The 23,106-nt window shown below is 40.7% G+C and overlaps 3 protein-coding genes across 4 annotated transcripts; 2 read left to right on the top strand and 1 right to left on the bottom strand.

Annotated features, from left to right (window-relative positions):
- Positions 1-3,415: 3,415 nt before the first annotated feature.
- LOC113415709 (general transcription factor II-I repeat domain-containing protein 2-like) lies at positions 3,416-11,293 on the bottom strand. Of its 2 annotated transcripts, none has more exons than XM_026673228.2 (2): positions 11,059-11,293; positions 3,416-5,738 (listed from the first exon to the last, which is right to left on the bottom strand). In XM_026673228.2, exon 2 carries the CDS (start codon positions 5,421-5,423, stop codon positions 3,609-3,611), a length of 1,815 nt encoding a protein of 604 aa, XP_026529013.2. In that variant the 5' UTR covers positions 5,424-5,738; positions 11,059-11,293; the 3' UTR covers positions 3,416-3,608. The 2 variants fall into 2 exon arrangements, with proteins under 2 accessions (XP_026529013.2, XP_087811188.1); XM_087955062.1 differs by having other exon boundaries at positions 11,090-11,293.
- Positions 11,294-11,351: 58 nt separating this feature from the next.
- On the top strand, positions 11,352-16,189 carry LMAN2 (lectin, mannose binding 2). The gene is made up of 8 exons (XM_026673369.2): positions 11,352-11,543; positions 12,110-12,228; positions 12,365-12,482; positions 13,207-13,286; positions 13,459-13,620; positions 13,927-14,041; positions 14,412-14,531; positions 15,281-16,189. Exons 1-8 carry the CDS (start codon positions 11,414-11,416, stop codon positions 15,439-15,441), a joined length of 1,005 nt encoding a protein of 334 aa, XP_026529154.1. The 5' UTR covers positions 11,352-11,413; the 3' UTR covers positions 15,442-16,189.
- Positions 16,190-17,257: 1,068 nt separating this feature from the next.
- On the top strand, positions 17,258-21,219 carry TMED9 (transmembrane p24 trafficking protein 9). Its single transcript, XM_026673367.2, has 5 exons — positions 17,258-17,423; positions 17,595-17,695; positions 18,888-19,013; positions 19,124-19,270; positions 20,383-21,219. Exons 1-5 carry the CDS (start codon positions 17,276-17,278, stop codon positions 20,530-20,532), a joined length of 672 nt encoding a protein of 223 aa, XP_026529152.1. The 5' UTR covers positions 17,258-17,275; the 3' UTR covers positions 20,533-21,219.
- Positions 21,220-23,106: the final 1,887 nt, after the last annotated feature.

Here is a 23,106-nt window from a genome sequence, read left to right as displayed (position 1 = left end):
AAGTTACATGCATTTACTAGTAATTATTTCTAATATATAATTATACAAGCGTGATGGTAAACTGATGACTATTACTTTAGATTGGAACTATGATGGATGAGTCTATCAATTTGAAATATATTATTCCATGGCTTTTAACTGCATGTTATTACAATGCAAATTTCCACCCAGCACTGAAATAACTCTCTCTGTTGGCTCTGTTGATAGTCTTCTCTGTTTATCTTTGACATCTGCCCTGCTTTCTATGGTATCTCATAAGTTTAAGGCACACTTTCCATGGCATCAGGATCATGTTGTCTGGGAACTATTAATTTTTAAGAGCTGCATTCTGGCATTCAGTGCCATATCCTTATTGGGAAGTTTCCATCTGGATTATTTTGAGAACAGAGCTAACTCTGGAATTTTCAGGGAACATTACATAGCCTTTGTGAGAAACTAAAAGATACTAAGAAAAACAATACAGCACATATTGGAGAATTCGTGTTCATGCATATTGGTGCTACTCCTTCAAATTGTATTAATGCTTTCATTTCTTGGTTACCTTTCAAAACAGAGCACTGTTCCAACAGTTCAAGTAAAAATATTAAATAAACCTGTTCTTCTCTTTCCTTAATTTTGAGTAGCAGAATCTTTTGTTACCAACATGGATTGTGAACTTCAGATTGTATTTATTAAGTAACTATCAGGAAGAATTCCCATCTTGTTAAAAACTACCAGCATTGGTTTGGTTAGATAGCCTCATCACCATTCATTGTTTGACACTTGAATCTCTTGAAAAACAAAAAGATGCCACCTAACCTTACACATTATCAATGAACAGGAAGATTTCCCACTGGTCAGGTGGTGAGACCAAGTTCTGATTTCTCTTTGTAGAAATCATGCAGTAGCCAACGTACTTGCTACTAAAACATTCACTAGTCAATTTGTTGCCATTTCATTTGTAAAACCTTGGTACTGTTTCTAGAAACGCCATTAGCTTATGCCAGAACTTCATTCTAGCGCACTGTAGCTTTCTCTTAAGCTTTGCTTTTTTCAAAAGACATAAGATGTATATTCTCATAATCCACAAATGTTGCCCAATTATCCCCACTGTATTATCTATCTCTAGATATAGATCCCACCAATATTTTTTTTCTTTATGATTAAGTTCCTTTCCATCTCTGTCTCTGGAAACAATAATCAAAGCACCTGGATAGAGATCAATTTGTCTTCCATCGTGAAAATTGTGAGATGGTATTCCAGGTAAGTAGATCAAGCAGGTAGTGGATATAGGCATATCAGGTGATGTGCATTTGTGTAATAAGGGAGGGTGTGGCCTAAGGAGATCCAACACCCTATATCAACGTGTGTATAATTATTAGGCAGCTTCTTTTCCTGAGGTAAAATGGGTCTCAAAAAAGAGATTTAACTGGCTTTGAAAAGTCAAAAATTGTAAAAAGTCTTTCAGAGGGATGCAGCACTCTTGAAATTGCTAAGGTATTGGGGCACGATCACAGAACCATCAAACATTTTGATGCAAATAGTCAATAGGGTCGCAAGAAATGTGATGAGAAAAAAGATGCACATTAACTGCCAAAGATTTGAGAAGAAATCGAACATGAAGCTATCATGTTATCCTCCAGTGCTGTCATATTCCAGAACTACAACCTTCCTGTAGTGTTCAGTACTACAAGGTGTTCAGTGCTCAGAGACATAACTAAGGTAAGGAAGGCTGAAACCTGACCACCACTGAACAATTATTTGTAGATTTTGAGATGTTTATTAGCCTAACAGATGCAAATAAACAAGTTGAGATGGGCAAATTTTCATTTTTCATTTAGTTGCCCAATAATTCTGCATACTAATAGTTGTCCAATAATTCTGCATACTAATAGTTGCCCAATAATTCTGCACACAAAAGAAAGCCAAAACCTCACTTTAATTATTCAGGTTTGAGGTTTATCAACATTTCAGATTGACCGAGAGCACTGTATGTCAGGATTCCGGCAGTTGCCACTGTAGTTGTTTAATAATAAAATTAACCCTCCAAAATACAATCATGCACTAGAGTGTAAATATCAGTGTTATTGGCAATTCTAACCTAAACACTTTGAGGAGGCAAGGTAGAAAAGGGTTGATTAATTCTCTACAGCCAGAACTCAATCCTACCCTACTGTAAAAACTCAGATCATTGTACAAATTGTAGAGCTCTGTTATATTGTATCAACTGGATAAAATGCTCCCAGGAACAAAGGATGATAGAAAAAGATAATGGCCACAACTGGCAGTATAATCATTCCTTTCACCTTAGTATCTTTTGATAAATCAAATTAGAAACAATTTACCTCTCTTCTTTTGAGAGAAGTTATCAGAACTGATAGTAAAGAAGAATCTTGTAGTGGGGTCCCTTTATTGGTATTTTTGCTAATAAACAGGATTTAACATCGTTCTCTGCAGCAAGATATCCCTCTACTGGCTGGGAAATTCTAGGATATAAAGCCTACATGTCTTATAGTTGTTGAGGTTGGGAAATAGCAAGAGTCTATAAGGGGACCCATAAAGCACTTGTCTCAATTCCTTTTACCACATGCAGCTTCATTAAGGAATTGAACATAGGAAACCCCGTTTTGCTCTCTTGCACTTGAAGTGCTTCTTAGAACAGGGGTCACCAACCTTTTGGACCTCAGGGACCACCAAACTCAACTTTAAATCCCGCAGATCAGAGACCCTGGGAAAATCCCCAAAAAAATTCTGCAGGAAAATTCCCCACCCCGTTTTCCTACCGATTGATCATTCTTTATTTGGGATTGCAGGATACCATCTCCAGCTCTGTTCTCAGGGGGAGAGAGAGAGAGACTTTTGGCTTCATGCAAGGAAAACAGCAGAAGCAGCAGAAGTCTTTCTTTCTCTCCCCCAAACTCCGCCAGAAATGAGTCTTTGTGAGACTTGTCGCATCGGTGCTCCAAAGACTCATTTCTGGTGGAGTTTGGGGGAGACTTTTGCTGCTTTGCATGCAGCCAAAAGCAGAAAAAAGAAATGGAAAGAAGCAGCCTGGTGGCCAGGCCAGCTGCATGGGGTGAGTGGGGCAAGTTTCCCCCCTCCATCCTTTCCCCCCTCCCCTCACTACGTGTTCGCAATGCAAACGATGCAAGCCTTGTGTTCCCACGGGCCATGTGGGTAGCACAGCCTAGTGTTCCCGCGCAGCCTGGACTAATTGTTTTGGGGGGTGCTTTGGGGGTGACATTTCTCTGCGGTCCACCAAAATTTTCTCACGGATCACCAGTGGTCCCTGGCCCACTGGTTGGTGACCACTGTCTTAGAAGGCTTAAGATTGTAGGACTGATCATGGCAGATACAAGCTGCCTGTTGAAGGACTTCAGATTGGTGTGCAAGCATGCAGGTGCTGGTAGGTGGATGCATGTGTTAAAGCAGGGGTGTCAAACTCAATTTTATTGAGGGCCATATCAGCATTATGGTTGCCCTCAAAGGGCCAGTTGCATGTAAGACTATGTATCATATTAGTTGAGGAGTGCATTATGTCTAAGATGTGGGTCAAACAGGATTAACATTCAATTCAAATATTTCAAATAAATCTGCAAAAACAAAGAAACAGCATATTTAGTTCTTTCTCATGCCATTTTGTCCGAGGCTGATGTTTGGCCTATTTTTTTGCTTACAAGTTCATCTATGTTTGAGGTCAAGTTCTGGGCTGTGGACACTCTTAGGATAGAGTGGAATTGTTCATCAGTGAGAAGACTTCTGTGTGCGCTTTTGTTCACCTTTATCACAGAGAAAACATGCTCACACACATATGTACTACCAAACATGCAGAGCATTCGAGCAGCTTGTAGCCGGAGTTGGGGCATCGCTTTAGGGATGAACCTGCTGAAATGCACGGGCCCCACAGAATCATACTTTGCTTTAAGTGTGCTGCTACATTGGAGTTCTATCAGCTCCATCTGGATATTTACAGGTGCTTTCCTCACATCAATTGCAAATGGATTGCTGAGTAGTTCAAAATTGAATTTCTGTCCTTCAAATTTAACAAAGCGACGTGTAAACTCCATGTGAAGTATGTTCAGTTTATCACCAAAATAAGTATGTGAGAACACAGTGGTGGTGACTTGGTTTAGGATTGTTTGGCAACAGGGAAAGTGACTCAAATTTCCTTGTTTCATCTGAATGTCCCAGAGTTTCAGCTTAACCTGAAAGGCATTCACTGCATCATACATGTCTGTGATCACAGAGTCCCGTCCCTGAAGCTGAAGGTTTAGTGCAGTGAGATGCTTTGTTATGTCGCACAGAAAAGCTAACTCACACAGCCACTTTTCATCCTGCAGTACTGTGGAGTCTTTTCCTTTACTTTTCATGAACTGACAGATCGCCTCACGCAACTCAAAAAATCTGAGCACTTTTTCATGACTGAGCCATCGCACTTCTGTGTGATAGGACAGGTCACCAAGTTCAGAATATATTTCCTCCAGAAAAGACTTAAATTGACAGTGATTTAAACCTTTGTCTCTTATAAAGTTAACTATCTGTATTACAGTGTACATTACATGTTCCATCTTCAGGGCTTTGCCACATAGTGTTTCCTGGTGTATGATGCTGTGATATACTATCAGCTCACCTATGCAATTCTCCCTCTTCATCTTCTCACACATCCTTCCTACTAATCCACTCTCTTCCATGCACATCGAAGGTGTTCCATCTGTTGTCAGTCCCGTAAGTTTGTCCCAGGGCAGTTTCATGTCATTTATGCTTTTAGATACTGCTTCAAATATGTCTTTTCCAGTGGTAGTGCCATCCATTGATCTCATATCCAAAAGTTCCTCTGTAACGCATAAACTTGAGTCCACTCCACGAATGAAGATTGTCAGCTGTGCCATACCAGTAATGTCAGCGCTCACATCCACAGCAAGGGAATATGCAATGAAATTTTTCCCTCTTTCAAATAATTGCATTTGTAAATCAGTGGCAAGTTCACATATATGACCATCAACAGCATTTCTGCTTAGGCTTACATTCAAAAATGCTTGCTTTTGGTCTGGACACAAGACTTCGCACACTTTAATCATGCAGCACTTCAAAAACTCCCCCTCTGTAAATGGCCGGCCTGATTTAGCTATCTTTTCTGCCACTATAAAACTAGCTTTCACAGCAGCCTCACTTTGTGACGCTGCTTTTCTGGACATACGCTGCTTTACCATCAGACTCTTTTTAAACTCTTCCACCTTCTTTAGCTTCTGCTGTATGTCCATGTGTTTGTACTTGTCCTCGTGTTTTGTCTCATAGTGCCGTCTCATGTTATACTTTTTAAGTACAGCCACATGAGCTCCGCAAACAAGGCACATGGCCTTACCGTCAATGTTAGCAAACAGGTACTCCGCCTCCCACCTCTTTTGAAAGCATCTGTTTTCAAAGTCTACTTTCCGTTTGGCCATTTTGGGGGTTTTTAAATATCCGTATAGGTACGCCGGTCTTTTTCACCACAGATGTTGCATATATGAAGTACGAGACTGCAAAGTCTGGATGCTGCGTGAGGCGAGCAGTTGTCAGCGCTCTAGGTATCCACTCTGGAGGCCCAGTAGGATGCCGTGAGTCTGGATGTTCTGGGGTACAAGGGGAGCCTTCCGACAAGGAGGAGACGGAGTCCCCAGTGCGAGGCTGCTAGTGTTGGAGCTGCTTTCCAGTTTGACAGGTGACCGGACTGCAGGTGTTGGCTCCAGAAGTTGCTGCTGCTGCTGCTAAGCTGTTCCCTGGTGGAGAGGAATGAGTTGAGTTTGACATGTTTGCCTTAGAGGAAGTTAATCTACATATTTGGGGACAAAAAGACCCCCAGAAAGTGGTAAAACCTGGTGAAAATCAATCAGCATACACCAAGCCATAATAAAAAAAATTATAAACCAACACACACACAACAGACACCTTTATGTTGGAGAAGTGTGTGTGCTGAAGCAGAATCTAGTCTAGTGTGTTAAAAAGAACCCAGAAGGCTGCTAAAGGCTGAATAAGGAGGGGAACGGTTTAAAAGCCATGGTGCGTAGTGGTTAGAATGCAGTACTGCAGGACTAACTCACTGCTCAATCCAGAAGTTCAATTCCAAATGGCTCAAGGTTGGCTCAGCCTTCCATCTATCTGAGGTCAGTAAAATGAGGACCAAAATTGTTGGGGCAACTTCCTGGCTCTGTAAACTGCTTAGGGCTGTAAAGCACTGTGAAGCGGTGTGTAAGTCTGTGCTATTGCTATTATTTTTCTGCTCTGTAGCAGCACTTCTAGTATTTAATACTGATGTGGGTGGCTATATGGCCTTTTTGCTGTATTATGTAGAAAGACAGAAAAGGTAAACCTAATGCTATTCTTTAAATTGAGTGAGAGATTTTAACTCAGAGACCTCAGTTAAAATACACTGCTCAAAAAAATGAAGTGAACACAAAAATAAGATATCCTAGATCTGAATGAATGAAATATTCTTATTAAATACTTTGTTCATTACATAGTTGAATGTGCTGACAACAAAATCACACAAAAATTATCAATGGAAATCAAATTTAGCAACCCATGGAGGTCTGGATTTGGAGTTACACTCAAAATTAAAGTGGAAAAAAACACTACAGGCTGATCCAACTTTTGATGTAATGTCCTTAAAACAAGTCAAAATGAGGCTCAGTAGTGTGTGTGGCCTCCACGTGCCTGTTTGACCTCCCTACAATGCCTGAGCATGCTCCTGATGAGGTGGCAGATGGTCTCCTGAGGGATCTTCTCCCACACCTGGACTAAAGCATCCCCCAACTCCTGGACAGTCTGTGGTGCAATGTGGCGTTGGTGGATGGAGCGAAACATGATGTCCCAGATGTGCTCAATTGGATTCAGGTCTGGGGAACGAGCAGGCCAGTCCATAGCATCAATGCCTTCATCTTGCAGGAACTGCTGACACACTCCAGCAACATGAGGTCTAGCATTGTCTTGCATTAGGAGGAACCCAGGGCCAACTGCACCAGCATATGGTCTCACAAGGGGTCTGAGGATCTCATATCGGTACCTAATGGCAGTCAGGCTACCTCTGGCGAGCACACGGAGGGCTGTGCGGCCCCCTAAAGAAATGCCACCCCACACCATTACTGACCCACTGCCAAACCGGTCATGCTGGAGGATGTTGCAGACAGCAGAACTTTCTCCACGGCGTCTCCAGACCCTGTCATGTCTGTCACGTGCTCAGTGTGAACCTGCTTTCATCTGTGAAGAGCACAGGGCACCAGTGGCGAATCTGCCAATCTTGGTGTTCTCTGGCAAATCACACAAAAATTACACAAAATCACACAAAAATTATCAATAAAAATCAAATTTAGCAACCCATGGAGGTCTGGATTTGGAGTTACACTCAAAATTAAAGTGGAAAAAAACACTACAGGCTGATCCAACTTTGATGCAATGTCCTTAAAAAAAGTCAAAATGAGGCTCAGTAGTGTGTGTGACCTCCACGAGCAAGCACAACCCCCACCTGTGGACGTCGGGCCCTCATACCACCCTCATGGAGTCTGTTTCTGACAGTTTGAGCAGCCACATGCACATTTGTGGCCCGCTGGAGGTCATTTTGCGGGGCTCCTCCTGTCCCTCCTTGCACAATGGCAGAGGTAGCGGTCCTGATGCTGGGTTGTTGCCCTCCTACGGCTTCCTCCACGTCCCCTGATGTACTGGCCTGTCTCCTGGTAGCGCCTCCATGCTCTGGACACTACGCTGACACAGAAAACCTTCTTGCCACAGCTCGCACTGATGTGCCAATCCTGGATGAGCTGCACTACCTGAGCCACTTGTGTGGGTTGTAGACTCCATCTCATGCTACCACTAGAGTGAAAGCACCGCCAGCATTCAGAAGTGACCAAACCATCAGCCAGAAAGCATCGGAACTGAGAAGTGGTCTGTGGTCACCACCTGCAGAACCACTCCTTTATTGGGGATATCTTGCTACCTGCCTATGCTTTCCACCTATTGTCTATTCCATTTGCACAACAGCATGTGAAATTGAATGTCAGTCAGTGTTGCTACCTAAGTGGACAGTTTGATTTCACAGAAGTGTGATTGATTTGGAGTTACATTGTGTTGTTTAAGTGTTCCCTTTTTTTTTTGAGCAGTGTATGTCTGTTCTGCTACTGTAATCTTCTCAGGCCAGACATTATGGTTTGGTGCAAACATGCAAGCTAAAATTGAATAATAAGTTCTATATATGAATTAACTTATTTACTTATTTGCTTTACAATTCTCTCCCTGCCCCTTGCCCCCAAATAATACCCCATCTGATTCTAACCTCTGGTTCTCCCCTGCCCCCTATAAATCTATAATTTGTTGACAGTAAATAGATATGGCCTTCCCTTAAACAACTGGAGTAAGAATTACAGAGAATGTACACATGAAATTCTTAGGTAAAGAATAGTACAACATTTTAATATTTCAATATGAAATACTCTGTGCTCAAGCTTAGTTAAAACTGTGAAGGTACAAACTGTATCTGGCTGTCTAAAAGTAAGTAAATTTGGGCCTGACCAAGTATCAGATTACATAAACTCCTTTAATTGTATCACTTAAGTGTGATTGGTAAGAGTGTGCTTTTCCTGTTTCAAACAATGACAGAACTTAAAGTCCACTATTTGATAAGAGTGGAGTTTACAAGAGATTCAGAACTTAGTCCATGGGAAAACTATGGAGTTTGAATTTACAGATCTCAAAGGAGATGAAGCAATATATGTAAATAAAAATATAATTTCAAATGCATGGAATATACACTGTATGTGTGTACTATTTTGTTATTCTATTTGTAATTGCTGTAAGCTCTCCGATCATGTATTTGAGATGACAAGTTGAAGTAATATATATCACTGGCTACCACTCATAATGGCTATCACCTTTAGAGACATTTGCCTTTCAATACTTGCTTCTAAGCCACACAAAGCAGTGTATGGATTTATCAGCATACCTGCTTGACCAAGGTGGGAATAGGATGCAGGGCTCATGCCTTTGCATGCCTCTTCTTAAGGCCGGCGATGCAGGGTATAAGTAATACATTAATGTCACCCATCCTGAAAATCCAGGTCAGCCTCCCTCCCTTTAGTGCCTTGATTGGATCATTTGAGAGTTTTAATCCACCAAGTCTATTGGGCACCAGCTTGGGCCAAACTGCTTTGAGACAAGCAGGGACTGCCAGGTCTTAGGAAGGAAAGGCTCCCAAAGCACGGCCAGGGAGGGTATGCTCTCCCTTCCAGGAAGCACCCAAGGAATCCTTGGTAAAGGGAGGAGCAGAGAAAAGGATCGAGGCCCAGAACTGCTCTGAAGGGCCCAATGTCCCAGGATCAGTGGAAATACCATCTACCTCAATCACCCTACCTGCCCAGCCCAAGGGGAGACGCATTCCTCCTCCAGCCTTACCCTCCAGGAAGCCCCCTCCCCCCTGCCCTCGGGAGAACCGTGGTGTGTGCTGAGCAAAACCCTGGCGCTGATCCACTGCAAACTCAGCCCCAGAAAGAAAGAAGGGCTATCTGTAGCACCTTCACTGTAAGTAACATCTCAGGACCCCACAGCTCTGGAAGCCAAGCGGCCCCTATAAGAGAATCATAGACAGATAGAGCAAGAGTCTTCAAACTTGGCAAGTTTAAGACTTGTGGACTTCAACTCCCAGAATTCCTGAGCTAACATGACTGGAGGAGGAATTCTGGGAGTTGAAGTCCACAAGTCTTAAACTTGCCAAGTTTGAAGAACCTTGAGCTAGAGGAACAACCAAAAACAGATCAGTCACCCCCTAGTGGGAGTTTGGGAGTCTCTTTGGTGTCAATCAATAACCCTCCTACTAGTCTGTTCCCAGGCCAGATCTAAACACAACATGGGCAAGATCTGGCCCATGGGCCTTACGGTTGACTTGTCTGCATTTAGAGAATGAATGATATCACAACAGCTATGGTTGTTTAAGAACTCCCACTGATACGGTCAGTGCTAGAAAGTGGCATCTAAATGATGCCAATATATCCAGAAATACCCCTCTTCACTTAGTATTCTACCTTGAGTGAATTTTTACACTGCAAAGTTTTAAAAATTAAAATAGGAAAACTTGGTGTGCTTTAATTTTAATTAAAATAGGAAAACAATCTCACCCACCACCCCAACACACCTCAACAGCTGCAGGGCTTACAGATGCCTGTAAACTTTAAATGGACATACTAATTCTATTTGAGATGGAAACAATGAGTAAATACAACATCGTGCTTGTTTGGAAGTATGCCAGTTGCCCTCAAGTTGGACAACTGTAACCAAAGATAATGTATTGGTGTGTGTGTTCATGTGGTGAGTGCGCAAGCTCCACAAGCAGTCATTTTGAACCATATTCCCCAAATTCAAAATGTATCCACCATCTCCCACCACCCTGACGAACCTCTTATTGGATCTGTGGATGTAGTTACTGCTGCATTTACTTCAATAAACAATTACAAAACAATCTTTAGTTGGAAAATTACACTCTATGGGACATTTTTCTCTCCCCAAAAATGAAGTCTAAAATATGCACATTCTTTCATGCCACTACTATTTATTTAAAATGGGCATATAGTACTACTTAAATGGTGTTCCTTAAACTTTCCAACAAGCACACAAATGTTTAAGGTCTTTTTCTAACGCATAAAGCAATAGTTGCAAAAACAATATAATCTGATATGTATTTACCAAAAGTGAACTAAATAAAAATTCAGAGTTCAATGGGAGGGGATTGATTTTTTTTTTAAAAAAGCTATTCAGATACATTGAGGTTTTTCCGAATATCTAATACTGTAACAAGGTTATATATATATATTCCTGTATTCTTATTCATGTTTATACTTTTACCTATTATCTTGTAAGCGATTGACAAATCAAATAAATAAATAAAATCTATTCCTCCCCGCCCCACTACCGACGGGATTGGACGGTGGATAGATAACCACTTCGAAATTAAGAGGGTGATAATTGCTTCCAAAGATAATGGTTTTAAAAGTTTACAACGCAGCTTGCTGTTTTTAATCCCATTTACAAAAGGTACAGCAAGGCTTTCAACTCTCTTACCAGAAACTGGGGAGAAGGATGCGTTGCTCACCCAACAGGAAAGTCCAGGTAAAGCCCAAAGTAAACGAGGCGGGCTGAATTCTCCTCCACCGTGACTCCGTCCACTGAGATAGCGACACGCGGCGCTGCCCGCACAAGAAGGCAAAACACCGGAAGAAGGGGCGTGTCTGCTCCTCCCCGCTTTCCCTATCTCGTAACCGCCAAGAGAGCGTGGCGGCGTGGAGATAACAAATTCGCGGACGTCGATTTCACTTCCGGGCTAGGGGGGTCAACCGGAAGGAGGAAGAAACGCAGAGGGAAATAATAAGAGGGTAGAGCGTCCGGGAGTTGGTGCCTGCGGGGGTTGGGAACCAGCATGGTGCTGTCACCCCTGCTGTTTCTTCCGCTCCTCTTGGCCGGGACCGCGCCGCCAGGAGCCGCGGAGCTCACAGATGGCAACAATGAGCATCTAAAACGGGAACACTCGCTTATCAAGCCTTATCAGGGTGCGTGAGGAGGGCAGGGCTACCACCCTGCTGACCCGTCTGTCTGCTCGCTCCTCTCCCGCGCTCACGCTTGAGCCCGTTGGTGGCCGATCTCTCCTGTGTTAAAGGCTCGTCTGTGTGGATCCAAGGGCTGGGCTTGGTTTTGCCCCTTTGTGAAGGGGGAGGAAAACCGAAAGGCTCTGGCTGGGGACAGCACTTGCCCGTTCACACACATCTTCTCGGGGGTACCTAGCCCCTAAAACTTCACAAACCTTTTTGGCCCTAACCAGACTTACCCATCAATAATAATGATGATGATGAAGAGCAGGTGAAACTCTTTTATGTATTGAAAAAGCATATGAATTTCACCAGTTATTGGTGGCAATAAATAAGGTTCCGTTTCTGTCATAAGGTGCCCACAGAACAGTAGCAGGAGAAATGCAATGAACACAATTCCCACTTCTGAGGAAATCAAACCTAGTTCAGACAATCTATTACTTGCCTACAGCTAGCTTATAGCATCCCCTAATAACTTCCCCCAAAATGTACTCCACAGTTCATTATTTCTGTAGTATCCTCTGTTTTAGGGGTTGGCTCCAGTTCAATGCCTCTCTGGGATTTTCAAGGGAGTACAATGTTGACTAGCCAGTATGTTCGACTGACCCCTGATGAGCGCAGCAAGGAAGGTTCTATCTGGAACCGGCTGGTGAGTGTTATTCCTACATGGAAAAGATGGGGTGAGACTCTGAGGGATATTGCCTAGATGTGATTTGCAGCCTGCATGCTTTCCACCTTGGATTTCCTGAACAGCTGTTCAGGAGTTGTTCTATTTTGTCTTCTAGCCCTGTTTTCTGAAGGATTGGGAGCTTCATGTCCATTTTAAAATTCATGGGGCAGGGAAGAAGAATCTCCATGGAGATGGTTTTGCCCTGTGGTACACCCAGGATCGCCTGACTGCAGGTATTGTGATCAGCCTAATAATTTGCAATATATTCCACTTTCATGGGTTTGGGACTTTTAATACAAGTAAATAGATCCACCCACCCCCCCAGTTGTTGCAATCAGCCTGGCAGAATATACTCTAGTTGAAACAATAGGCACTTTAGAACTTTAACCATCATCCCCAGAAATATATCAATGTTTTAAGGGCCTTCTGAAAGGCTGGAAGAATCAAAGTCATTCTCATCTCAAGGGAAATAGTTTTCTGTAGAACAGGGGCAGTAACCAAAAAGTACTTTGTGGATCCCTCAAGATAACATTCTTTAAATTAACTGGACCTGCATCATACTTCTCCTTCCAGATCTTATGGGAAAGGTAGAAACTATCAAGGAAAGGCAGTCGCCTGGTCTTATGCCATGAAATAGTAGGTTATCCACTGATGGAATGTTAGCTAATAATTTCCAGAATCTTCCGTTGGAGTGGCTTTGTGACATGGGTAACATCTTCCCCAGGGTACCTAGCCCGTAAAGCTTCACAAACCTTTTTGGCCCTAAGCAGACTTACCCATCAATAATAATGATTGCTAGCAAACATTTGTTGATTATACATATTTATATACCATCTACTCCAAAATGACTTCATGTAAAATGTTTAAATTGATCAGTGTTGTTTGAAGATTGGTTGATTTTAGCTCTTTAAAAGTACATGGACCCCTTATTCATATTTTTCTGTTTATCACCCTCAGGACCTGTATTTGGCAGTAAAGACAAATTCCATGGATTGGCCATTTTCCTGGATACCTATCCCAATGAGGAAACTTCTGAGGTAAATGATACCAATAGCTTCTGTTTGAAGGCTAATACTGCATTTTGCTTTTCCTGCAGGAACAATCCCATATAAATAGAGATTCTGTATGCATAGGGATTTCAAAATATTTAGGGTATGAGTTTTGAGCATCAGAGAGACAAGTCTGATTAAAATTTATTTTATTCTGTAGCGTGTGTTTCCTTACATTTCTGCCATGGTTAACAATGGATCCCTGATCTATGACCATAGTAAAGATGGTCGCTGGACGGAGCTGGCAGGGTGTACAGCTGACATTCGTAATCAGAACCACGACACTTTTTTGGCTGTCCGATATTCTCGGGGGCGTCTGACGGTAAGTGTGATGATGGGTGCTGGATACAAAATGCACAAGTGAATTAGATGACATTCTACCACATTACACAAATAACAGATGAATGTCCATGGAAGTTCCAAACTAAGTTACATCATGTTTACTACAGCTCTAGTCAATGAAATGTAAAAAGTGAACATGAATATAATCTGATAATATAGTTTTGAGTTTACCAATTTATATATTTCAGAATTGACATTCTTGTACATTTCCATAGGATTTTTTAACTGTCTGAGAAGTGTGAAAACTAAGTTATGCTTAATGTGGAAGATGACTTTTATGTTGCAGGTTATGACTGACATAGAGGATAAAAATGAATGGAAAAACTGCTTTGATGTTGCAGGAGTTCGATTACCCACTGGTTATTTCTTTGGGGCTTCTGCTGGTACAGGAGATCTATCTGGTGAGAAATACCTGCTAGTAGTTAAAGTGACTGTGCTATTTGTTTATATTATTTCACATAGAGACAGCTTTTGGTAAAGTTCACAAGATACAGGTAATCCATGATTCACAACCACAATTAGGACCAGAATGTATGGGGTTAAGCAAGTAGATTGTAAAGTAGTTGCACCCAATTTTATGGCATTTTTTGTCGTGATTGTTAAACTAATCACTATAGATGGTAGGCAAATCATCCAGTTAAGAGAATTCAGCTTCCCCAGCTGATTTTGCTTGCAGGAAGCTACCCAGGAAGATAATAAATTGTGATCTTTTGTCACTGAATTTTAATTTTAATCAGCTGAACAGTGAATATAACTTGGTTTATTTTCCAGATAATCATGATATCATTTCAATGAAGCTATTTCAATTGATGGTGGAACATTCCCCAGAGGACGAAAACATTGACTGGACAAAGATTGAGCCCAGCGTCAGTCTTTTCAAATCACCCAAAGGTTACTTATTAATGTTTCTACCCTGAATGTTCAATGAAGCAAATGGGGGATCAGTTTCCCACAGGCATTGCTTTTCCTAAAATTACTTCACTTTTAAAGCTAGTATAGACTAATGAAGACAGTCTTTTTGGTTTAGGTACCAGGTGATCAAATAACTATAAACTGATTATATATTTATTGGATGTATAGTGATATCCAATGTAAACAGTGTGAGTTTAGGTGGATTACAACAGAAACCTCTGTCAAACATCTGCACTTACCATATTTAGGTTTTCTTATTTTGAATTTTTGAAAACTTCATAAATAGTAAATATGCATTCAGATTTGCAAGGAGATATTCTGTTTAATTTTTACCATGTAGACATTGGTACAATAGAACCAGATTTAGATTTATTTATTTACTTAGATTTATTTAAATATACAATTTGACCAAGAATGCGTATATTTTTGTCTGCAGTTGTATATGCTGCATTGGAACAGGTAAAGGTTCACCATGGGATCTCAGCTGGACCAGAATCTTAGAGAGCAAAGTTTAAAATTCTGTTTCAGATTATTTCTCATTATCCACCTAATGATTATTAGCTTTTCTGCAAAGAAACCTGGGAGGGTTTTCACAAGCTCTGGAGAGGACAGCTATTCTGTGTAATCTGTGTAATCCAGAATTATGCTAATCTATATTAAACTATTATTTAGGTAGAAAAGCAGAAGGATGTAATATGTATTAAACTTTTTATTTTTTTTCTCTTCAGATAATGTAGATGATCCAACAGGAAACTTCCGTAGTGGGCCCTTGACAGGCTGGAAAGTGTTCTTACTATTACTATGTTCTCTACTTGGCATCATTGTATGTGCTGTGGTGGGGGCTGTGGTTTTCCAGAAACGCCAGGAGCGAAACAAGCGATTTTACTAAGGTGTAGGAAGCTGAAATTTGGGGCAGCTGGGGATGTTTTTTACAAGGGGGAGGAAGAATTGTATAGACTCTGGTTTATAAAAGGCTGTTTCAGAGAAATGTATGGAATATTTTCATATCCCTTTTTTTCTTGGCAACAATAGGAAATTGTGTCAAACAATCTGGAATATAGGTTGTACTGTACTTGGGAGCCTGCCATTTTGAAAGCTGTATGGAACCTTCAGTCCTTCTATAAAATTTTTGTATGGAAAACAGGCAAATAACAGTATGGTTCAAACTTAGAAGATGTTGCTTCTTCTCTGAGAGGCAGGTTTTGCACTTCAGATAGTATTTCCACACAGTTACTCTTAAGAGTATTTTGGTAGTTCAGCTATGTGGAGGGTGGTTTTCTTGCTGTGGCCTATAAACTTAATTCAAGAAAATTATTTTTTTGAACTGAATGTATTTCATAGTTTCACTTATTCCAGAACCTTTTTTAAATACCAGCTATTTCTGTTTTGCTGGGAGTGAAACTAACTTGCACCAAAACAACTGGTATCCATGAAATGTGATAACTGTGACTGCATTGGCTTGGGAGAACAGGGGCTTGATTTTTCTAGACAATATGGACTATGTGCCCCATTGATTAAACATCCAAACTAGTTGATTCTAATGGCAGAATTGAAGTGTATCATAGCCACATTGTTATGTGTGCATATGGAAGATGATAAATGGAAGAAAGACAATGTGAAATAAAATGGAAAATTTATCCTGGTGGTTTGTCTTAATTTATGGTTAATAAGTGAATGGTGGATGGGCTGCATTTGTATTACTAGATTGGGCAGGGGGGGCAGGAACCTAATTCCATGCTTAAAATTTCAGGGATCAAAAAGTATTAATAATGGAGCAATTCAGGGTTTTTTTAAAAAATATTTTTCACATGAACATATTCTCAGAATTTGCAATTGGCCTGTTAATTAAGCATAAAACCAAATGGGTGAGCTTGGGCCAGTCACTCTCTGGACCCTAGGAAAAAGGCAATGGCAAACCACATAGGAAACCCTTGCCAAGAAAACTATAGGGACTAATTGGGGCAGTACCAGGAATCAAAACTGATTCAACTACATAAAATAAATGGGAACATATTTTAATCTGAGAATTTGAATTTTGAAATGCAATACATTTCATCTTTCATCTTCACAAGACCCAAAATAATCACATTTCATAGCTGGTATAGGTAGTTCTCCACTTACAACAGTTCATTTAGTGACCAATGTTACAACACTGAAAAAAGTGACTTATGACCGGTTTTCAGTTACAACTGTTGCAGCATCCTTGTCATCAAAATTGTCAACTGCCTCATATTTATGGCGGTAGCAGTGTCCCGGGGTCACATGATTCCCCTTTGGTGGCCTGACAAGCAAAGTCAATGGGCAAGCCAGATTCACTTAAATAACCAGGCTGGTAACTTATCAACTGCAGTGATTCACTTTAACAACTGTGGCAAGAAAAGTCGTAAAATGAGGCAAAACTCAACAGATGTTCCAACAACAAATTTGGGGCTCCGTTGTGGTCGTAAGTCGAGGAGTATCTGCAAGTCTCTAGAAGCGGGACCGTTGAAAGTGCAGGCCTGCGAACCTGAATGTAACCTACTGTACCAACCCAACCACTAAACACAGCGGCGCTTCCGCTGACTTAGGAGAGAGAGAAAGCTCTCCAATCCGCGCTTGGCGGCTCTCCCCACCCTCTTCCTTGGGAGTTGTAGACTTTCGGCCTTTTGGCGACGCGGGGCCTGCCCTCTGCTGTGTAGCGATTACGTGGCGCGAAAGCGGAGACGGGACGCAAGCGCGGCATCATGGCGGCTCCCGGTGGTCGGTCGAGGGTGCTCTTGCTACTGCTGGTGGCCGGGATCGTATCCCGTGCGTGGGGCCTTTACTTCCACTTGGGCGAAACGGAACGCAAATGCTTCATCGAGGAGATCCCGGACGAGACCATGGTCATCGGTGAGCGGAGGGGAGGACCGGTCGTATCAAGGGAGGGAGTGCGGAAAGGAGGGGGACTTCAGTGTGCCGAGGCGGGTTAGGAGGTGCGTGTGGGTGGGGCGTGGTGGTGGGCTTTGGAAAAGAGCGGGCAGAAGCTGTTCCGAGGCCAACTTTCCCCCCTCTACCACGCAGGGAATTACCGGACGCAGTTGTACGATAAGCAGCGAGAAGAGTACCTTCCTGCTACTCCGGGCCTGGGCATGTTTGTGGAGGTGAAGGACCCCGATGAAAAGGTACATTAAGCACGTGGTCTCAGTGAGGTTCTCGGACACATTGCTCCCTCTGGGGCTCTGTCAGATGGCGGAACATCGGGAGAAACGCGAGACTCCACGCCAGAGACTCAACAACTCAGAACCAAATGCCGCGAAGTAATGGATTGGGTGGGTGTGAACACAGGTGCGCCTGTCGAACCTGGGAATTTGTGACTGTACCATATGTAAAACCAACACATGCTTTTGTGTCCAGATCCGATCTCACATCTATACTTTGGCATTGCTATTCCTAGGCAGTTTACTCTTCTGTATCTTTAGAAAATTAAACAGATCTGGCCACCTTTCTAATCATATCAAAAAGACATTCCTTTCAGAGTGGTTTAAAATAATCAGTTGCCGTTTCCTATTTGGAAAATAGTACAAAGTAGTCTAGAATGAAAAATAAATAAAACAATGACATTTGTGATCCTTCGTTACCTTTTTAATTTCATTTTTATTAGAGTGCACAAGTATATATGGTACATAATAAGAGAAATAAGTGAAATAACCTGAGTTACCTAGCAAATTCATTAAGTAAGAAAATAAATTTCATATTTTCCCTAATAAGGTTGTACAGCATGTAAAATAAACTTTACAAAAATTCCATGCTGTTTGCCCCTTAGTCTGATCAGCATCGAACAGTTGACTATTTTAAACATTCTTTAAATAATGGATTTAATCTCATACTTAATGTTATATGTTTCATAATTTAATAAGTAAACTATAGTCTCTGTGTTAAGAATGAATTCCACTCCCTACCTCTATGTTTAACCTGAATTTGTATTTAAGTTGGAACTCATACTTACAAAAGGACTGCCTCTTACTAAAGATTGTGTTGTCCTTTCTTGAGCCAACGAAGCATTGAAGCCAAGCAATGCTTCCAGGGACGGTTGAAAACAAGCTGTATATTAAAAACACAAAGGTTGTATCTTTATATCTAGGGATTGTCCTTAAGTCAGATGTTCTTAATTCAGAGACTGCCTGTATGTTATGAAATCCTGAATATTGAACCATGCTGAAATAATTGATTGCATTTAGAACATTTAATATCTACTGTATAGTGAAAAGATTTGCAAGAAAATGCTCGCCCTTTTTGAAGATTGAAATCCTGTATACATATCTTTTTGGTCTGACTTTTCTTGTGTGCTTTCTCATAAATCTGTTCCATTTACAGGTGGTGTTGTCACGGCAGTATGGCTCAGAGGGCAGATTCATCTTTACTTCACACACCCCAGGAGAGCATCAGATCTGCCTGCACTCCAATTCCACAAAGTTTTCCCTTTTTGCAGGAGGCATGCTGGTAAGATATTTATTAAATTAAGAGAAGATTTTTTTCCTCATGCTTGCTATTAAGGCATCTTTGCTGTTATTGGTATTTGCACTTTATTCTTTTTTTTATTCTTTTTGCAGAGGGTCCATCTTGACATCCAAGTTGGGGAACATGCCAATGATTATGCTGAGATTGCAGCTAAGGACAAGCTGAGTGAGCTGCAGTTGCGTGTTCGCCAGCTTCTGGAGCAGATAGAACAGATCCAGAAAGAACAAAACTACCAAAGGGTAAGAAAGGCAGATGATAGCTCTGTGACAGTTCAACCTGCCAGATGTGCAACTAGCACATAAACTTTTATCCCTTTAAAGAACTAGACATCAGATAGCAAGGAAATCTTTTCCTGAGATAGAGGACATGAAAATAACTATTGGATGAGGTCAGGACCCATATTAGTCTAGCATTTTGGTTCTCATACAAGTCCTCATTCATCAGGCAGGAGGTGTTGATCTTTTTACAGTTGTTGCTCTTCTGCAAGACACACTGATCCCACAATTTATTTTATTTTTCAGTTTATCTGAGTTATTTGTAATGAACCAGAAAAAAGATCTCTGTAAATGTAAAATGGGGGGGGTGGGGGAATTGCCCAGATGTTTAGTGTTTTACACTTATTTAAATTTTTACTGTATTGACCAATCATTCCGTTAAAGAGATCAGTCTGGGCTTTTCACAAATCACCTTTGAATTTCACCACCACCCTTAATAATTTGATGTAATCTGCAAACCTGGCTCACTCTCTGCTTACCCTAAGTCATGTTCGTCATGAACAGGTTAAAAGGCAACAGTCCCAGCACAGATCTTTGTGTGACTTGTGACTCTTACCATTATTCGTTCAGAAAATTGTCCACTTATTCTGATTTTTTGATTTTGTTCTTTAATCAGTGAGGAATTCTCAAAAAGATACGTTCTCTCAATTCATGACCACTAAGTTTATTTGGGAATTTTTGATGAGGAACTTTTGCAAGGCTTCTTGAAAATTAAAGTTCTGACAAGAGAATCCCAAAGGTGCTTATTTCAAGAGGCAACTGGATTTTCTGGTTGAAAAAAACATCTTTGAGACAACCATGACCTTTGATGACTGAGAATCTCCATAGACATTTGACTAGAGAAGTTCTTCTAGTTAGAAGACTAGACTAGATGAATAAATAAAGTTGGGGAAGAGGCCTAACTCTTTGGAGGAAGTACCATAACGAAATTGGTCAGCCCACATACCTTATTGTTAAGAGGGTATTGGTGAAAATATGCACAGTTTTCTATATTTTTGCTGTTTCCCCCAAACTGATCATAAAAATATATCCCATTCTATTTTAATGTTTCATTAATATTTTCCCTCTTTTCTCAGTGGCGAGAGGAGCGTTTCCGGCAAACCAGTGAAAGCACAAACCAGAGGGTTCTCTGGTGGTCCATAATTCAGACTCTCATCCTTGTAGTCATTGGAGTTTGGCAAATGAGACACCTCAAGAGTTTCTTTGAAGCCAAGAAGCTGGTATAAAACAAGAGTAATATCAGCCCAAAGCCTGCATTTCTCCCAGGAACAGTTCCTGGCACTTCAGGTGTCTGCATTGATCTTCTCTTTTCTCATTGGCCCTTTCCACCAGACTGGTTACTTGCCAGGATCTGTGCCATCTACCTCCCACTGTGTCAGCTCTTCTTCCTTCTTCAACATGTCAGCCTGTGGTGATTTCAATGCAGTGCTTTGGCCCCAGGAAGATGCTGCCTTCTTTCCAGATAGTCAAGACCAGTCCCCCTCTCTAGCTCTATAGGAAGAGTGTGCTTTGTTTTTGTATTTGCAGAGAGGGGAGGAAGGCACCATGTCTTCCACTTTTCTCCTGACTAAATATGTTCTTCAGAATTAGACTCTCTTCTGAAAGGTGATTGGAACTTTGCGTAGCCAGTATCACAGTTTATCAGAGCCAAGAAAACTTGCAATTTTTAACTGTGTTGTATATGTACTAGCACTGATTTCTAAATACCACCAGTGCACCACTCAGGAGAATGTTTTGAATGAGAAGATCTGGAGGCTCTCCTTTCAATTCTCCTTTTCATCATAAATAGGATGCAGTTTGATTTGGGGATTTGCTGCTATGGAATTAATAGGATTCTTTCTGAAAGAAATCTGTGTTACGGGATTAATGTGCTGATCACTGGGCTACTAATAAAAGATGATTAAGTATTGAAATTCACTTATGCTCTTCTTCTCTATCTTGTTAAAATTGATTTTTCCTGTCTATACCTACTCACCATTTTCTGGCATAGACAATACTTCATTTTCTTATTACCTTGAATGTATAAGCAGTTGCAAGGTTGCTTTTACAACAGTGCAACTTAAAGTAGCAGCATTCAATAGGATATATGCAGCAGTATCTGCAGCAAACCACAGTGAAACCAAAATTATGACATACATGTATTATACAGATGCCACCTAGTTGCATCTAAGTATGTGTTATTTCTACATAAGTTGGCATTTGCATGTCAACATGACACACATTTTGTCATCTCCTGTCATGTCCTTGCAAATGCCCATGTATACAAGTTTCTGCTGCTCCACCAATAAGATCCTAATTACATTTATTAGGAAGAAAATCCTACTGATTTCATTGGAATGCCCTTCCAAATAAAGTTGCTAACATTTGTAGCTTAAATCTTGTTTGGGTTTCTGTTGCCAAATTCTTGGCTATCTAGCAAATTCTACATAATCATTGTTACAAAATTAAGGACACATTTCTTGCTGTCCCTTCCTCTAAATATGAGGTGCAGTTTTGGGGTGAAGAAAAAAAATGACTTGATTCAGACATTAAAATGTGTGGCCAGTAAACTATATTCTGCTATATCAAAGAATAAACTGCTTAAATTTTTTGCCCCTTGTGCACCTGGCTATATTTTTTAGCATGCCATACTTTAACAAGCGGTGGTTCTAAGCTGCAAAGTTTAAGCCACATTACCTTAGTTTGGAACACAGGGGAAACTGAATGGATAAGCCAGCCTCAAAAATGGGTATAGAAAAGGGAGTTGCAAAATGATGGGATATTTTATGTTGTCCGACTTCATTTTGCACTCAGGATTATTTGTCTGAATTGGGTCATTTTTAGGCAACTAGAGTAAAGGTTCTGTTATTGCTTGATGTTTGTGAACTGCACTTCTGAATAAGCTTGAAGCATTGTTGGCTTATGTTGACCATCTGATTTGCTTTTTTATCTCTTACGGGGAGCATGGCAGGATTGGTGGAATGAATGCAAGCATTGTACTCATTCCTTTGTCTATCCATACCTCCTTTTCACTATAGAAGTCTGAAAATTTTATTTGCAGTTTTGTAAAGAATGAGTATAAAACTTAAGCGATGGTGTATTATTTAGTCCATATCTGTTTGAAATATATGTATTGTTTCTTTATAAGTTTGCATAGGATTTTCTTTCCTTAATGCTAATGGTAGTTTATTACCTAAGCAGACTGCAGAACTCTGTAAGATGGAGAACTAACTGCAGTGAGTTCTGCAATTCAGATGTCACCAAATAAATCTAATGAACCTTATTTGTACGTGGAATAAATGTGTTATGTAACTGGTTTAATAATGATTTTATTGCTGAAATACCTGAGGATGAACTTAAATTGTTAAGAAACTTGATCAGACAAGTGAACTCCAACCTGTTTCCAATTATCCATAATACTAAGTCACAAAACAATATTGAATGGAGTTCCACTCAAAACAATTATTTTTCATAATTCAGTTGTATCTCTTGATTGGACTATATAACATGCCAGAATTAATTCTGAAATAAATCTTGGTGTACTGGGAAAATGGGAGCTTCTTAGATTGTAAAGGAAGAATCCAGCAGTGTTGTTTTCCTGTTCTTGGAATGTGGTATGCTGAGAAGGATGTCTTTGGAATAACCCAAACATTTTAGAATGACTTCACCATTGCCATTCATTGGTATATTCACAATGTCAGAAGGACATTAAATTAATATGTCTGCACAATCCAATTGAAGCATTTGAGTTTTTGGCCGCCTTTTACTGCTATACTTGAAACAAGTTATCTTTTAAGTGGGAGAAGAAATACTGTAAACGT

Source organism: Notechis scutatus, chromosome 2, assembly GCF_049901735.1.
Source record: "Notechis scutatus isolate UNSWTSFEM ecotype Mainland chromosome 2, rNotScu1.2, whole genome shotgun sequence".
Classification (NCBI taxonomy): Eukaryota; Metazoa; Chordata; class Lepidosauria; order Squamata; family Elapidae; genus Notechis; species Notechis scutatus.
Note: the sequence above shows the minus strand (reverse complement) of the source record. Positions and strands in the feature narration are given on the sequence as shown.

Excerpts from the sequence above, each read along its gene's own strand:
- LMAN2 (XM_026673369.2), top strand. The coding sequence starts at position 11,414 with ATGGTGCTGTCACCCCTGCTGTTTCTTCCGCTCCTCTTGGCCGGGACC. Across the intron at positions 13,621-13,926 it reads ATTCTCGGGGGCGTCTGACG|GTTATGACTGACATAGAGGA; the intron begins GTAAGTGTGATG and ends TTTATGTTGCAG. Across the intron at positions 14,042-14,411 it reads TGGTACAGGAGATCTATCTG|ATAATCATGATATCATTTCA; the intron begins GTGAGAAATACC and ends TTTATTTTCCAG.
- LOC113415709 (XM_026673228.2), bottom strand. The coding sequence starts at position 5,423 with ATGGCCAAACGGAAAGTAGACTTTGAAAACAGATGCTTTCAAAAGAGG.
- TMED9 (XM_026673367.2), top strand. The coding sequence starts at position 17,276 with ATGGCGGCTCCCGGTGGTCGGTCGAGGGTGCTCTTGCTACTGCTGGTG. Across the intron at positions 19,014-19,123 it reads TTTTTGCAGGAGGCATGCTG|AGGGTCCATCTTGACATCCA; the intron begins GTAAGATATTTA and ends TTCTTTTTGCAG. Across the intron at positions 19,271-20,382 it reads AAGAACAAAACTACCAAAGG|TGGCGAGAGGAGCGTTTCCG; the intron begins GTAAGAAAGGCA and ends CTCTTTTCTCAG.